The sequence below is a fragment of the Triticum aestivum genome, chromosome 5A (genome assembly GCF_018294505.1).
Source record: "Triticum aestivum cultivar Chinese Spring chromosome 5A, IWGSC CS RefSeq v2.1, whole genome shotgun sequence".
In the NCBI taxonomy this organism is placed as follows: domain Eukaryota; kingdom Viridiplantae; phylum Streptophyta; class Magnoliopsida; order Poales; family Poaceae; genus Triticum; species Triticum aestivum.
Window position 1 is genome coordinate 533,957,257 of NC_057806.1, and position 17,242 is coordinate 533,974,498.

The 17,242-nt window shown below is 47.3% G+C and overlaps 2 protein-coding genes across 2 annotated transcripts; both read right to left on the reverse strand.

The window, feature by feature from the left end:
* Positions 1–933: 933 nt before the first annotated feature.
* Positions 934–1,848, reverse strand: LOC123107512 (NDR1/HIN1-like protein 12). The gene has a single exon (XM_044529494.1). The coding sequence runs from the start codon at positions 1,831–1,833 to the stop codon at positions 1,000–1,002; it is 834 nt and encodes a 277-aa protein (XP_044385429.1). The 5' UTR covers positions 1,834–1,848; the 3' UTR covers positions 934–999.
* A 2,941-nt stretch (positions 1,849–4,789) lies between these two features.
* On the reverse strand, positions 4,790–8,881 carry LOC123104544 (two-component response regulator-like PRR95). Its single transcript, XM_044526413.1, has 7 exons — positions 8,518–8,881; positions 7,691–7,852; positions 7,469–7,599; positions 7,192–7,344; positions 6,584–6,972; positions 5,512–6,214; positions 4,790–5,405 (listed from the first exon to the last, which is right to left on the reverse strand). Exons 1-7 carry the CDS (start codon positions 8,708–8,710, stop codon positions 5,313–5,315), a joined length of 1,824 nt encoding a protein of 607 aa, XP_044382348.1. The 5' UTR covers positions 8,711–8,881; the 3' UTR covers positions 4,790–5,312.
* Positions 8,882–17,242: the final 8,361 nt, after the last annotated feature.

Here is a 17,242-nt window from a genome sequence, read left to right on the forward strand (position 1 = left end):
AAGTCGGAGCCCCAGGACACGCCTGTCAGCCGGCGCACCCGCAGCTCCGGTGTCCGCATCGCCGACTCCACCCCCGCTTCTGAGCGCCTCGTCCTCGTCGCGCCCAAACCGGAGCCCAGCCTCCCCCCGGATTATGAGGAGATAGCCCGGCGCGGCTTCTCCGACGCGGACGCCCTACGGTGGGCGCGCGACGACTACCTCCGGACTAAGATGGCCCGGCAGACCCGGGCCCTGGAGGAGATCGCCGCCCGCAAGCATGGGCGCGAGGACGAGCACGGCGTCGTGATCCTCGACAGAGACGACGACGAGGACGCCGCCGGACCGTCCAACCCGTCGCGCCAACCGGGGGAGGGTTGCAGCAGGGACGGCGGGCACGGCGGAGGCGGCGGCGACTACACGCGGTTCTACAGCCTCCTCGGCATGTAGAACTGCAAGGGCGGCGGCCGGCGAGGAGCGGCGAGGCGAGCGAGACGGCGGGCGGGCCTAGTAGTGTGCTTTTTTTGTAAAATATTTTAAATATGTACGAGTGGCGTGTTTGTGCCGTATTTGGTTGAATTTGGTTTGAAGTCGCCGAAATATGTATGAACTCGCCGAAAATGGTTGAATTTGCGCCGTGTTTATGCCGTTTAAAAAAATCCCGTAGGCACCGTGACTGGATGGCATCACACCCCCAGCGCGCGTTTTGCGCCGGTGCGCCACTAGAGGGCGATTTTTAGCGCCTCCCGGGAGGCCAACAGATGGAGATGCTCTAAGCATAAGCATAGAAGAAAGCCTTCGCCGGCATTGCCTCGCCCACGGTTAGCCCAACCACGGCCGGTTCACCCACAACTTCACACTTTGATGTCAATGTGAAACCATGCGCATTTTGCACGACAAAGTTAGAAATGACAAGGCACCCCTGAAATTAGCTGGCCCCCAAAAGAAACATTATGCTTTGTTCCTCAGCTCATTATTCTGTTATTGCCCACTCAAACTTGCCAGATCTGGCGCGAAACAAACTCAGGCGTCCACGGCGCACTTCGGGTACTCGAGCAGCGGCACGTCCCCGGCGCCGCCGCCTCCGGCGGCTGCCTGCACGGTCAGGCCGAGGATGGCGTCGCACCGCACGTACAGGTCGCGCCACGCGCTCTTGAAGGGCCCGGACCTATACCTGACCCGCCCCATTACGACGAGCCGGAGCTGCACGCGCCCCGCCACGCAGTCCGCGTGCAGCGCGTCCACCGCGTCCGCCGACACCGGCACGGGGGCGCCCCCGTCGCCTCCCAGCAGCGGCGACATCGCCACGTCGGCGCCGGGGTCCTGGAGCACCAGCGGGAGCTGCGCCGGCGGGGCCACCATCTCGCCGCGGTACGTCACGTAGGCGAGGAGCCGGTCGTAGACCACGGCGGTGCGGTCGCTGGGGTTGTGCAGCAGCAGCGTGAACTGCACGGTGGCGGAGAGCGCGTAGGGCGTCGCCGCCGAGCTGTTGGTGCCGTTGGCGGCCGCGGCGCTCACGAGGCGGTAAACGCCGGCGCGCGCCACGGTGGCCTGCGGCTTCGCGGGGCGGTAGACGAGGAAGAGCGCGAGCGCGATGATGGCCGCGAAGACCGCGGTGGCGAGGAGGGAGGCGGCGAGGGCGCGCCTGCGGCGTCCGTCGCCGCGGTGGATCTCGCAGAGGTTCTTCTTGGAGGACTCCATCGAACTGCCGTTCGTTGCGCCGGACTTTGGTGCCTTGCCCGGAGCTTTATGGTGGCCGTTTTGGCGCGACGCCGCCGGCCCCTGGCTTTCTGCTTTGGCGTTCCGTGCACAGCACCGCATCCGCGTGCCGCCGTCGGATCGCGAGAGAGGCAGCATGCGTAGCTGCAATGCTGCGTGGTACGCGCGCGTTGGGCGCTCCATCGGAGGCCAACAGCGAAGCAGCTTGCTTTTTTTTAGAGAGAGAAGTTCTTTTGAGAGAGAGAAGTGAAGCAGCTTGCTGTGTGCTCGGCAGTGGCGATGGACTGGGCCGTGCAGGTAGGAATGGGAACAGGGCGGCCCACTCCAGCCCGGACCTGGCCCAAATTGGCCCATGGAGCTGATCCAAATGCCGTTAGAGACGAAATCAACAATCAAAAGGGTATGCAAAGATCACTCCCCGCCTTCCTGCCGTTGACAAATGGGGCACTGTATGTGCGTCATTTTTCGCAATTTGGAAGATTTTTTTCAGTTAAAAATATTTTAACTCGTAAGTCATGCGTCTAAATTATGAACCGTTTTCACCGTTTGATTTCTCACGTTAAGATGTTTGAAACTAGACCCCGTGTTAATAGGTTTGGACAAACTTATTTCACAAAAAATTAAAAAAAGGAACCGTAAAAATAAAAATAAAAATGTATGAAAACCGTAAAAAAATCTTAAAAAAAAATACCTAGAAGCACAATTCTGCTTTATCAATTTTTTAGGAAGCACATCTATGCATTTTCCTTTTCAGGAAGCACGGTTGTGCTTCTCGCGGAAGCACATGCCGTGCTTCTCTCTTTTCGGTTATCACAACCAAGCTTCTCTTTTTTTTTTAAAGGAATCACAGTTGTGTTTTTCCCTTTTTGGGTTGCACAGTTGTGTCTCTCACCAAAGCACAAATTGTGTTTTTTCTAGAGAAGCATAGCTGTGTATTTTTTTCCTTCTTGTAGAAGCACAGATTGCGCCTTATCTTTTTCTTTGAGTGCTTCTCGCAAAAGCACGTCTTCCTAAAAAGTTCCATCAAAACCTAGGAAAAACAAACAAAAGCAAAAAAGAAATTGAAAATGTGAGAAAAAAAAACAGCAAGCGATGCGCTCCAGCGCCCCCGCGAGCGCCTGCTGGAAAGACCCTCGAAGGCGCCTCACCTGGGCCGGCCCATGCAGTGAGTCATACTGTAGCAAGTGGCACTCTGTAGTTACCTTGAGCAATGTACTACTTTTTCCATTCATTTTTGAAACAATAAAAAGAATATTTTTAAAAAGGGGAATATTATTTGAGATATCTTTTGAAGACATGGAAATTTTACCAAAAAGTTGAAACACAATTAAATACGAAACTTTTTTCAACATTTTTCGAAAAGAACATTTTAGGAAACTGTTTTTTTCTGAAATCTTTGAACAATTATGAAATTCCATTTTTGGAAAAACATCAGCAAATTTCAGAATCCCGGACATTTTTAAAAATGTCGGACATTCAATTTATATAATTGGCAATCAATTTTTCGAATTCAGATTTTTTTAAACGTGAGCAATTTAGAAATCTGAAACACAATTTATTTATTGTTGAACATTTATTTAAAGTTCCAAACATATTTGAAAAGAAAATTTTCAGAAAACAAAACAACATAAAAAGGTAAATAACGAAATGGAAAACACGAAGAAAAACAGAAAATAAAAAATAAGAAAAGACCGGACCGGATCCCAGTAGGTTCCCAAAACCGTATTTCATCAGACTACACTGCACTGAATTGGGCTGGCACATTTAGTTCGTTCGGTACCTCCTATGTGCATCTTGCTAATAGTTTGAAGCAGAGAGTGTCATATAGGATTTACCAGTTTGCACTGCTACTAATCCACTAGTTCATCATGGTAATTCAAAGCAGCACTACGAATTATGGGAAGGCATAGCCAGAACGACAAAGGAGGCGAAACCTTCTAGTAATCATTATAAGCGAAATGTGGATGCTACGTGCTTTTTGGATGGCTCGGGAGCTGCTGTAGCGATTATACGGCCCCGAATATATTCCAACACCATGTAACTTTAGTAACCTTCAATGGTAGAGGCCACGATGATTCAAAAAGGTTTTGGAACTAACTATGTAAGTTTAGTAACCTTTAACGGTAGATGCCACGACGATTCAAAAAGATTTTGGAACTAGGTAAAAATTCGGGTTGTAGAAATATTCTTATGGAGTTTGACCCATTGAAGGTTGGTGAAGTTACATGATGTTGAAATATATTGCTCGCCTCTCTCATCAACTCAAACTGTTTGAACTCTTGAAGTAGCTGGCTGGAGCATGAATTCAATATGATATTGAAATAAAAAAGTCTCAAGTTCAAGACACTACCAACATGATATTAAGAAAAGTTTCTGCGCCTACATCCTTTCAGACTAAAATAGCCTAGACGTGAAGAGGAGTGTTAAAATATATTGCCCGTCTCTTTCCAACTGTTAAATCTGGAATCCATACACAACTATTTTAGTAAGGCAAGAGCTTTATGTAAGAGTAGAAGCCCCAAAAGATTAATTAGAGATTTATCTAGTTGGAGATGGGTATCTTTGAGAGAGCTTATAACCTTGGTTCGGCTACTTATCATCATTGTTTGAAGGAAGCTAATGTAGTGACACACAAATTAGCTTGATTTTGTTAGATTCAAACTCAAATTTGTATCGAAACGTGGATCGTTCTGTCATTATTCAGTCGGATGTAATAAATGATGTAACTTTTTTTTCCGGGGGAATAAATGATGTAACTTTTTTTCGAGAAAACTTTCAATCTATTCATCTTCCATCACGGTAGTACAACGAACACTAGAAATAATAAAAATTACATCCAGATCCGTAGACCACCTAGCGACGACTACAATCACTAAAACGAGCCGAAGGCGTGCCGCCGTCATCACCCCTCCCTCGCCGGAGTCGGGCACAACTTTGTTATGATTTACTCCCTCCGTCCCATAATACAAGTGCGTGTTTTAAAACACTCTTATATTATGAGACACGGAGGGAGTAATGAAGTTTGCCGAATGGCTTTCCTTCAATAGAAAAAAAGTTGCCATCCCAACTGACAAGCGATCATCGGAACAGACCGTATCTGAACAGTGCCTCAAACTTCAAGCGGCCGGTAATTTACACAGACAAATCACGCAAGAACTTGCCGAGCCATCGTCCATACATGGCCAGAAGTTCAGTCAAATGTACGAAAAATTACAAACTGCCTTTGAATATAAAATGAATCCATCTAGTACGGAAAGACGACAGCATTTTGCTGAGGCAGTGAACTAAACTGCAGCAACGATGCTCAGTTCAAGAAAGCACACAAAAGCGTGTCTTAGGACATCCTTGACTGGCACCTTTGCAACCACAGTCACAGAGTGCAACAACGTAAACAGCAAACATGTACCAAGTCAGGCAGTGTGTTCTCTAGCTGCCTACTGACGAATTCTACTATGTACGAGCTAATCTACAACAAGTCAGCGTATACGTAGGAACAGGCTTAAGCATACAAGAAAGAAAGGTTGATAGTTGATCTCCACACTTTCAAAGAACACGCCGACGACCAGAACACCCAGTAGGCGCAGCACGGCAAACGGTTGTCACCTGTGGTGATATACCTAGCTTGCTTGGATGTTCGGATCTTGCCGAACAAACTGACCCTTCACCCGGGGACGCTGCTCTGCAAGTAGTTTCCTGCTCTGGTACCGCACCTGCGCAATAATGGAAAAGAATGTAAACCCCAGCTCCTCCAAGTAGGTGAGATGCCACAAAAAAATTGGATCAAAATGGAAAGGTAAGATTAGTTCTTGTGCCTACCTTCTTCTCGAAGCACCGTTCTTTCCTCTTGAGGCGAAACTTGTTCAGTGCAATCTCACGTTGGCTCAGCTGATGCGAGCCCTCCATGCTAGGATTTTCAGTAGCACTGTCAGATGCGTTACACTGTTCAGTAGGAGTGGCGATCCGGTTGGAAGAGCTTCCACAGGCACTGCCACTGAGAGCATTGCCAGAGTTGTTCAAAGAGTTGTTCAACACAGTACTACTTCCGCTTCCGCTTTCGCCAGCCATGGGTGAAACCTGCTGAGGGTTGCTGTCTGAGGGGATTTCAACGTGCAGATGCTTTTCATTTGCAGTCGGTGGAGGTAGCACTTCTTGTCGCTGTGTGCTTTCAGTCTGCTGACAGTCCATCTCTGCCAGATCATTCTGCTGCGATGAAGTTGCTTGCGTGTCCACCTCTTGCGACACTGGAGTTCTGCTATTCCAAATAGGAGGACCTGACTGTGGATAGAGAAGGGGTGCCACAGGTGCACCACTCCAGAATGGCTGCCCGTCAAACGTGAGGCCTCCAACTGGAACAGGAAGTGCTACAACTCTGATAGGATGGCAGATTGGGTCGGCCTTGTCTTGAAAGGGAGCTGCCGAATCTCCATTTTTGTTTTCCAGATCTGCGTGTGTTGCTGAGGTGCTGCATGGCTGAGCATCACCAGCGTTACCAAAAGAGGATATAGGCCTACAGTTGTACCTGTGAACAAGTAATAATTTCGACCGTAAGATGTCTTTCTAGCTCAACAACAATAGGATCTCCTATGTACTCTTGTGTAACTGTGAAACAAGTAAATGATGCATCAAGTTGCAGTAGTTAAGGCACTGCAAGAAGTTCCATGCCAAGGTTTGTGGCATGACCACTAAATTCTTCCTATTATGCTTGCAATAACACATCCTGACAAACTGAATTAAACAGTCCCCTCACCATGCTCGTAAATAAATGATGAAAATATACATGGGAACAAATACTTCAACCAGAGAGCACTAGATTTAAGCTAAGCTTACAGCTATGTATGGATGACAAAAGCACTGATACCAGAGCAGGCAAAACAAAAGGTACACTTACAATGAAAAGGCAGATGAAGTTGAGTGGTTCAGGGTTCTCGTATCATTTTTCTCTTGGTCCTCTGTTCTGCCATAGTCAGATCTTCTGAGAGAAAGCTCCAACTGATGAGCTGGGATGGAGAACCACTTATCGCCGTTTCCTTGAGAGTTTGTTCTCACAATATCCACCTCCATCGGTGTGCTAGGCTTCGGTTCATCATCAATTATATGGACTACCTCGATACCTGTCGAGGCTTTCTTGCGCTTATTATCACTAGGGTTTTCAGGGTCTCTATTTTCCACAGCGTTTTTGGGGTCAGTAGATGATTGCCTTTCTGTTATCTGCTTAAACTCCAAGAAACTGTTGGTGTGCTTGCTCTCAGCTTCTGGTTCTGATCTTGTGCAAGAACTCTGCATGAGGAATACCAATACTTAGTTTATGCAAAGCAGCAGCAACATCTTTAGGTTCAACATAGAGGAAATCACTGATGGCCCATAGTTTCTACTACTAGCTATCAGGTACTTTAAGAATGATGGCTCATAGACAAGAGGAAATCGCTGATTCCATGTTACATCAAAACAACCAGCGCTTAAAAAATAATGCAAAATTATGTTTTCTGCTAAACTTACTTGAGCGTCACTTTCTTGTTCACTGCATTCTCTATTTTTACGGACCACATTTTGAGTTGGATGTTCATCTTTTGTCACTTCAGTCTTTTGCCCATGCTGTTCTGCGACATTCTCTTCTTGTTGTATCTGCTGCACATCGATCTCACCATTTGCCTGTAAAATAGTGTCACAGAGGTTTTAGTGGTCAACTCCAGTGAAGGAAACGGATCAAAGTTCTAATCCAATAAAATAGAGAAAGAAACAATTGTGATAAAAAGATGCAAGTATGTGATCTTACAAGTTGTTTTCTCCAAACGTGTTGCCACAAGTTCCGTAACTCGTTCTTTCGTATCGGCTTGACAAGAAAATCGGCTGCGCCCTTCAGCATGCATTTGAAAACCATGCTAACTGCATCATTCGAAGACATCACTGCATAGGCAGAAAAAAAATTAGCATTAGACTAAGCTGCAGGAGTAGAATCTAAAAACTGAAACGAGACTGATATAGTCTGGGCACATACTTATGACAGGGATATTCTTGCACGCGTCATGTTCCATGATGGTGGAGAGTAGGAGGAACCCAGACATCAAAGGAAGTTCAACTTCAGTGAGGACAAGATCTATTTTGAACGATTTTTCCTTTAGTAATTCCCAGGCCTTGACACCATCAGAAGCTGCAGAAACTGCAAGAACAATATGAAACGTAAGCCCGAGGAAATATGACAGCCTCTGCTAAAATCGTGACAAAAGATCTAGAAGAACAAACAAATTAAAAGCGCACAACATGTTGAAAAATAAAATAAATAACAACTTTGCATCATTCTGAAGAAAACCGTACAATTTCAACATATGTTTGACTGTGCTAAAAATCATGCTAACACGACTTGGGTATGGCCGTGTGAGTAATTATGTTCAGTTAATCTTAAGCACAAATTAACACCAGGGATTAAAGCGTTCAAACCGTGCTCGATGGCTACAGAGCAATTTTCAGGTATTTTGAAGAAGAAGAAAAAACAGACTAAGGGATCTAATATCAACACCAGAGCTGTCATGTGTCATCTCTAGGCAGTAGACACCAGAAGTAGCATATCTGTCGAACTTTTCGTAAGGCTACTCGGAAGTGGATCACGAGCCATCAGACCAGAGCAAGCATCTCCTATTCCTACCTACCGCGCCACCATGGCGAAACACTCATACGAAGTCGAACTCTGTAAAACCGGCAGCCACCTCCCGATCTGCCCGCAGACCACCAACCGGACCTCGATTCGAACTACCGACTCGACAAATGAACAAAAGCTGCGGCGGCCGATGGATGGATGGATCGATGGGGGGTAGTCGATGTGCGCACCGTGGTAGCCGCACTTGCGGAGCAGCGCGGAGATGACGTGGCGCGTGGAGTCGTCGCCCTCGGCGAGCAGCACCCTGACGGGCATCATCGGCAGCGCCCGCCGCACCTCCTCCTCCCTCCCGTCCTGGTCCACGTTCACCACCTCCCTCTCCTCCACCCCTCCTCCTCCTTGTCCTTGGCCGCCGCGCACCATCCCGGGCGGTTCTGTCTGATTATATCCCCTCGCCGGAGCCCGGCCGCCTCAGCTCGCAGATCAAGTTTGCCTCCACCACCACCAAAGCTTCTTCTTCTCCTGACGCCGGATCGCTGGAAGCTTCGAAATCGGGATCGAAATGCCAGTGGAGTCGCGATGGAGACGATTAAAACTAAGCGGCCGCGGCGGAGCGGCGCTATATAGCCCCGACGCCCCGCGATGCCGACAGGTGGGCCGGGGGCCGCCGGGGCCCGCAGAGCCAGTGGGTGGGGACGCGGCACGTGAGTGGGCGCGCGCCTCGGGGGAAGAGAAAATATCTGCGCGCGCTCGACCGGCGGGCGGGGCCGCCACGTCACGCGGCGCGCCCGCCCGCGCGGGATCGCGGCCAAGGTGCGTGGCGCCGGCTGGGCCAGTGGTTCGGCCAGCGGGCGGTCCGCCCATGCCTGGCGAGGAGGGGGAGCAAGCATCTCCTATTCGCCCGGATTCGGCGAGGAGGGGGAGGGGAGAGGATCAGGCGATATTTTGCCGGGCCCGCGGGGGCACGTGGTAGGCCGCGCGGGAGGGGAGCCCCGATCCGCGGCTGGCGCCGGGGACACGTGTTGGGTCGGGAGGCGCGCGCGCCGCGGATGGGTGGCTTTCGATCCGGTTTTAAAATCGTGCGGCTGGGGAGGGGTGGGGGCGGGGGCCGCGGGAGCGTGTGGTTCTGGGCTTCGTGGGGCTTGTGGTGCGGCGGTGCGGGGCTGGGTGGTTGGCGCTTCCGCCGGGTGGGCCCTCGATAATATCTTGCGCACCGCAGTGGTACTACTTTTTTTTCTCACCGCGGTAGCTGTACTTCCTGCTGGGGGTTTGGATTCCGTTTACGCGATCATGAGAAAGAGTTATCTACAGCCGGAAGGCAAATTCGGCCTCATATACGTCCCTGCGGACACGCCCGGGCACGCCAACGGACGCATCTATGAATAGGTCATTATACTTCATCTCAGTATTCACATATCTCAAATTCAGACTCTTAAATTCATACATGTCGATCATACAAGCCAATGTCGCACGTAAATAACAAATGTCGGTACCGAGCATAAATAGTGTTTACATAAAAATTTATTTTTAGTGTACAACTCAAACATCAGCTCTTTGGTTTCCATTATGGGTTCACATATGCTTAACAAGATCATTGAGTAGCTGCGTGTGCACCTGATGATCTCGAAGATTCTGATGCATTTGTAGAAAGTTCATAAGCTGAGTTGCATCTTTGATCTTCCGGGATTTTAACTTGTTCTCCAGGTGCTTCAAAATCATTGGTTTGGGCAACACCATCACCCTCATGCTCGACAATCATATTGCGCAAAATAACACTGTTGAGAATACAGGATCACCTAGGTGTGGATTAGTGGGATATGATCTGTATTCGTGTGTGTACCTTAGCCTTCCGGCCATCGCTGGTTCGTCGGTGAAGGTCCGCGCATGGGCAATAGAGGGAAACTGCGAGGTGGCTGATGGCGTCGGTGGGCTTCCCATCGCTTCAGCGCATCCCTCACGATCGGACTAGGGTTAGGAGTGGACCGTGGCGGCGGCGAACCTCGTACCTTGTGCCGTGGTCCCCACCTTTATGTGGCACTGCACGACAGGGGCCCACAAGCCTTGCTTGGGCTGGACGCATCCGATCAGGGCGTGGGGCAAGGGTTCAATGGGCCATTGGGGCCCATTGGGAAGAAATCAATCTAACATTCTCCCCCATGATCTCATCATATACTTTTAACTTTATACTTTGAAGTAACTCTTTTTAAAGTATTCGTTCCATCACAGATTTGCATGTAGAGTGGTGTCTATTATGTAAATTTATTCTTGTAGACACGTGTTGGGCCTTCAAGCGCAGAGTTTTGTAGGACATCAGCAATTTTCCCTCAAGTGCATGACCTAAGATTTATCAATCCGTGGGAGGCTTAGGATGAAGATAGTCTCTCTCAAACAACCCTACAACCAAATACAAGAAATCTCTTGTGTCCCCAACACACGTAATACAATGGCAAATTGTATAGGTGCACTAGTTCAGCGAAGAGATGGTGATAAAAGTGTAATGTGGGTGTTAGAAATATATTTTATAATATGAATAAATAAAAATAGCAAGGCAGCAAATAGTAAACGGCACAAAAACGGTATTGCTATGCTTAAAAATGAGGCCTAGGGTCCGTACTTTCACTAGTACAATCTCTCAACAATGCTAATATAATTGGATCATATAACCATCTCTCAACGTGCAACGAAGAATCACTCAAAAGTTCCTATCTAGCAGAGAACATAAGAAGGAATTATTTGTAGGGTACGAAACCACCTCAAAGCTATTCTTTTCGATCAATCTATCCTAGAGTTCGTACTAAAATAACACGAAGCTATTCTTTCCGATCGATCTAACCAAGAGTTCGTACTAAAATAACACCAAAGCAAATTCAGATAATATTTAATCCAACACAAAGAACCTCAAAGAGTGCCCCAAGATTTCTACCAGAGAAACAAACACAAGAATGCATCAACCCCTATGCATAGATTACCCAATATCACCTCGGGAATCCGCGAGTTGAGTGCCAAAACATACATCAAGTGAATCAATACGATACCCCACTGTCACCACGAGTATTCATATGCAAGACATATATCAAGTGCTCTCAAATCCATAAAAGTATTCAATCCGATAACAACGAAATATCAAAGGGAAAACTCAATTCATCACAAGATAGAGAGGGGAAAACACCATATGATCCGACAATATTAACAAAGCCCGCGATACATCAAGATTGTGACATCTCAAGAACACGAGAGAGAGAGAAAGAGAGAGAGAGAGAGATTAAACACATAGCTACTAGTACAAACCCTCGGCCCCGAGGGTGGACTACTCCCTCCTCATCGTGGTGGCCGTCGGGATGATGAAGATGGCCACCGGAGATGATTTCCCCCTCCGGCAGAGTGCCGGAATGGGGTCTAGATTAGTTTTTGGTGGCTAAAGAGCCTTGCAGCGGTGGAAATTCTTATCTTGGGTAACCCCGAGGGATTTCGGAATATTTGTGAATTTATAGGGTAAAAGGGGTGCGGGAGGCCACTGAGGTGGGCACAACCCACCTGGGCACGCCTGGGCCCCCATGCGCACCCTGGTGGGTTGTGCCCCCCTTGGGGCACCCCCCAGGTGCTGCTCTGGCCCACTGGTGGTCTTTTGGTCCATAAAAAATCAACAAAAAGTTTTGCGGTGTTTGGACTCCATTTGATATTGATTTCCCGCGATGTAAAAAACAAGCAAAAAACAGCAACTGTCACTGGGCACTAGGTCAATAGGTTAGTCCCCAAAAATGATATAAAGTTGCTATAAAATGATTGTAAAACATCTAAGAATGATAATATATTAGAATGAATACTTCGTAAATTATAGATACGTTGGAGATGTATCATAGAGCATGTCTCATCATCACGGTCTATCCCCGATAGAATCAACACCTACAACACACTCCTCTGTTTTGAAACAGATTCTTTAACCTTGGGCCCTTTTATTGTCCGGAAATCTTAGACTATACAATAAAACCCATGTCGACTGTGTGTTCTCCAAACACACTAGGTGGTAAGCAATAAGCAGCTTTGCAAACACTTGTCTGTTGCTTTTATACTTCAAGCATTTCTACATAATTCCGGACTTTCTCCTTTACGATGCATAACTTTGGGTCAGTGTGTTTGGCATCAACACTTGACTCGTTGTCATAGGAGTGAAAACTTAAAATGGTTATCGCTGTTGTCAACCATCTACTCCAGGTACAGGTCTTCTTAACCATTTTTGCCTGTCCCTCAGCCTCATATCAAGCTATAACATGTTTTTGCATCACATTGATGATAATTGTTTCATTCTTTGGAGCTTTTCCACACAAAAACTCCAAGTGTGAAAGTTGGCGACAATTGTGGATTTCGCTATACATTTCACAAGTCATGTCTTTGTACTCACAATCTTTTGAGAGAACTTATTTCTTTTAGCATGAGGCCAATATCTTTGACTCCATTCCAGTGATCTATATATGGACTGGACATTGCCAAAAAAAACGGATACATGAACTGTGTAATATATTGAGCTTCCAACAGTTGAAGCATATGGCACCATGTCCATTTTCAATCTTTTCTCATCAATTTTTGGAACACCAAAGTTTCGAGTTCCATTACCCTTGACTATAAGAATAGGCGTAGGTTTTCTCACATGCCTACTTTAGAGACCTTTCTTAGCATGTCCATGAGACTTTCCTAATACCCCCTTTTTATTCTTTTCTTCATGAATCTCAATAATTATAATGAGAAACACACTACCGAGAACATTCTTTTGAACTTTGAGGACAAGAAATTCTTTTCTCCTCCTACAGTAGATTGACATGACCACTATCAAGTAGGACGTCATCCACATGCACAGGATTAGAATGAATTCCCTATTCTATAACTTTGCATGAATACAATTGTCCTCTCATTTTCTTTAACCCAAAATAACATCTGATTCTTCTAACTTTAAATGTCACTATCTAGAGACTTGCTCTAGTCCATAGACTTGCTCTAGTCCATAAAAGAATTCTCAAAGCAGTATCCCTTGTGTACTTTACTTTCATCCGATGTAACTCAGATCATGAAGTCGATCATGATGTGCCACTGATACGTCTCTGTCATATCTACTTTTCCAAACACTTTTGCCCTTGTTGTGGACTCTAACTTGCATGATTTGAATGGAACTAACCCGGACTGACGATGTTTTCAGCGGAATTGCCATGGTGTTATTTTTGTGCAGAAATAGAAGTTTTCGGAATGACCTGAAAATCAACGGAGAATTATTTTGGAATATATAAAAAATACTGGAACAAAAGATCCACGTCAGGGGGCCCACAACCTGTCCACGAGGGTGGGGGCGCGCCCCCTGCCTCGTGGGCCCCCTGACGCTCCATCGACCTCAACTCCAACTCCATATATTCGTGTTCGGGGAGAAAAAATGAGAAAGAAGGATTCATCGCGTTTTACGATATGGAGCCGCCGCCAAGCCCTAAACTCTCTCGGGAAGGCTGATGTGGAGTTCGTTCGGGGCTCGGGGGAGGGGACTCCGTCGCCATCGTCATCATCAACCATCCTCCATCACCAATTTCATGATGCTCACCACCGTGCGTGAGTAATTGCATCGTAGGCTTGCTGGACGGTGATGGGTTGGATGAGATTTATCATGTAATCGAGTTAATTTTGTTAGGGTTTGATCCCTAGTATCCACTATGTTCTGAGATTGATGTTGCTATGACTTTGCTATGCTTAATGCTTATCACTAGGGCCCGAGTGCCATGATTTCAGATCTGAACCTATTATGTTTTCATGAATATATGTGAGTTCTTGATCCTATCTTGCAAGTCTATAGTCACCTACTATGTGTTATGATCCGGCAACCCCGAAGTGACAATAATCGGGACCACTCCCGGTGATGATCGTACTTTGAGGAGTTCATGTATTCACTATGTGTTAATGCTTTGGTCCGGTACTCTATTAAAAGGAGGCCTTAATATCCCTTAGTTTCCAATAGGACCCCACTGCCACGGGAGGGTAGGACAAAAGATGTCATGCAAGTTCTTTTCCATAAGCACGCATGACTATATTCGGAATACATGCCTACATTACATTAATAAACTGGAGCTAGTTCCGTGTCACCCTATGTTATGACTGTTAAATGATCGATCGCATCTGACATAATTCTCCATCACCGATCCATTGCCTATGAGCTTTCCATATATTGTTCTTCGCTTATTTACTTTTCCGTTGCTACTGTTACAATTACTATAAAATACCAAAAATATTACTTTTGCTACCGTTACCACTACTATCATATTACTTTGCTACTAAATACTTTGCTGTAGATATTAATTTTCCAGGTGTGGTTGAATTGACAACTCAGCTACTTATACTTGAGAATATTCTTTGGCTCCCCTTGTGTCGAATCAATAAATTTGGGCTGAATACTCTACCCTCAAAAACTGTTGCGATCCTCGATACTTGTGGGTTATCAAGACTATTTTCTGACGCCGTTGCTGGGGAGCATAACTCTATTCTTTGAGTCACTTGGGATTTATATCTGCTTATCATTATGAAGAACTTAAAAGATCAAAGAACCATGATTTTTCTCTCAACTACGAGGGGAGTTAAGGAACTGCCATCTAGCTCTGCACTTGATTCACCTTCTGTTTTGAGTAAGCTTGCGACACCTAAACCCGCTTGTGTTATTAATTCTGATATGCCGCATGTTATTGATGATGCCACTTCTGCTTTGCAAGATACTTATGATGAATCTACTTCTATGCTTGATACTACTGTGCCACTTGGCAAATTTCTTGATGAACAACTTGCTAGGGCTAGAGAGAATGAAATTATTGAAACTGATAATATTGATGAAAGTGATGATGAAGATTCTCCACCTAGATATGAATTGCCTGTTGTTCCTAAGGGTTATTGAGGGAGTCCTGGATTAGGGGGTGTCCGGATGGCCGGACTATACCTTCAGCCAGACTTCTGGACTATGAAGATACAAGATTGAAGACTTCGTCCCGTGTCCGGGAGGGACTTTCCTTGGCGTGCAAGGCAAGCTTGGCGATACAGATATGCAGATCTCCTACCATTGTAACCGACTCTATGTAACCCTAACCCTATCCAGTGTCTATATAAACCGGAGGGTTTTAGTCCGTAGGACAACATGCACAACAACAATCATACCATAGGCTAGCTTCTAGGGTTTAGCCTCTCCGATCTCGTGGTAGATCTACTCTTGTACTACCCATATCATCAATATTAATCAAGAAGGACGTAGGGTTTTACCTCCATTGAGAGGGCCCGAACCTGGGTAAAACTTCGTGTCCCTTACCTCCTGTTACCATCCAGCCTAGACGCACAGTTCGGGACCCCCTACCCGAGATCCGCCGGTTTTGACACCGACATTGGTGCTTTCATTGAGAGTTCCTCTGTGTCATCGCCGTCAGGCTCGATGGCTCCTACGATCATCAATAGCGATCAGTCCAGGGTGAGACCTTCTGTTGGGGAACGTTGCAGAAAACAAAAAATTTCCTACGGTTTCACCAAGATCCATCTATGAGTTCATCTAGCAACGAGTGATCGGATTGCATCTACATACCTTTGTAGATCACGCGCGGAAGCGTTCAAAGAACGGGGATGAGGAAGTCGTACTCGACGTGATCCAAATCACCGGAGATCCTAGCGCCGAACGGACGGCACCTCCGTGTTCAACACATGTACAATCAGCGTGACGTCTCCTCCTTCTTGATCCAGCAAGGGAGGAGGAGAGGTTGATGAAGATCCAGCAGCACGACGGCGTGGTGGTGGATGCAGCAGTCACCGCAGCAGGGCTTCGCCGTTCTTCTGCGAGAGGGAGAGGTGTAGCAGGGGAGAGGGAGGCGCCAAGAGTCAAGGGTGCGGCTGCCCCTCCCTTCCTCCTTTATATAGGCCCCTAGGGGGTGCGCCGGCCCTAGGAGATGGGATCTCCTAGGGGGGCAGCGGCCAAGGGGTGGAGTGCCCCCCAAGCCAGGTGGGGTGCCCCCCCACCCTAGGGTTCCCAACCCTAGGCGCATGGGGTGGGCCAAGGGGGGCGCACCAGCCCACTATGGGCTGGTTCCCCTCCCCACTTTAGCCCATGGGGCCCTCCGGGATGGGTGGCCCCACCCGGTGGACCCCCGGGACCCTTCCGGTGGTCCCGGTACAATATCGGTGACCCCCGAAACTCTCCCGATGGCCAAAACTGCACTTCCTATATATAATTCTTCACCTCCGGACCATTTCGGAACTCCTCGTGACGTCTGGGATCTCATCCAGGATTCCGAACAACTTTCGGGTTACTGCATATTCATATCTCTACAACCCTAGCGTCACCGAACCTTAAGTGTGTAGACCCTACGGGTTCGGGAGACATGTAGACATGACCGAGACGGCTCTCCGGTCAATAACCAACAGCGGGATCTGGATACCCATGTTGGCTCCGACATGCTCCTCGATGATCTCATCAGATGAACCACGATGTCGAGGATTCAAGCAACCCCGTATACAATTCCCTTTGTCAATCGGTACGTTACTTGCCCGAGATTCGATCGTCGGTATCCCAATACCTCGTTCAATCTCGTTATCGGCAAGTCACTTTACTCATACCGTAATGCATGATCCCGTGACAGACACTTGGTCACTTTGAGCTCATTATGATGATGCATTACCGAGTGGGCCCAGAGATACCTCTCCGTCATACGGAGTGACAAATCCCAGTCTTGATCCGTGTCAACCCAACAGACACTTTCGGAGATACCCGTAGTATACCTTTATAGTCACCCAGTTACGTTGTGACGTTTGGTACACCCAAAGCACTCCTACGGTATCCGGGAGTTACACGATCTCATGGTCTAAGGAAAAGATACTTGACATTGGAAAAACTCTAGCAAACGAACTATACGATCTTGTGCTATGTTTAGGATTGGGTCTTGTTCATCACATCATTCTCCT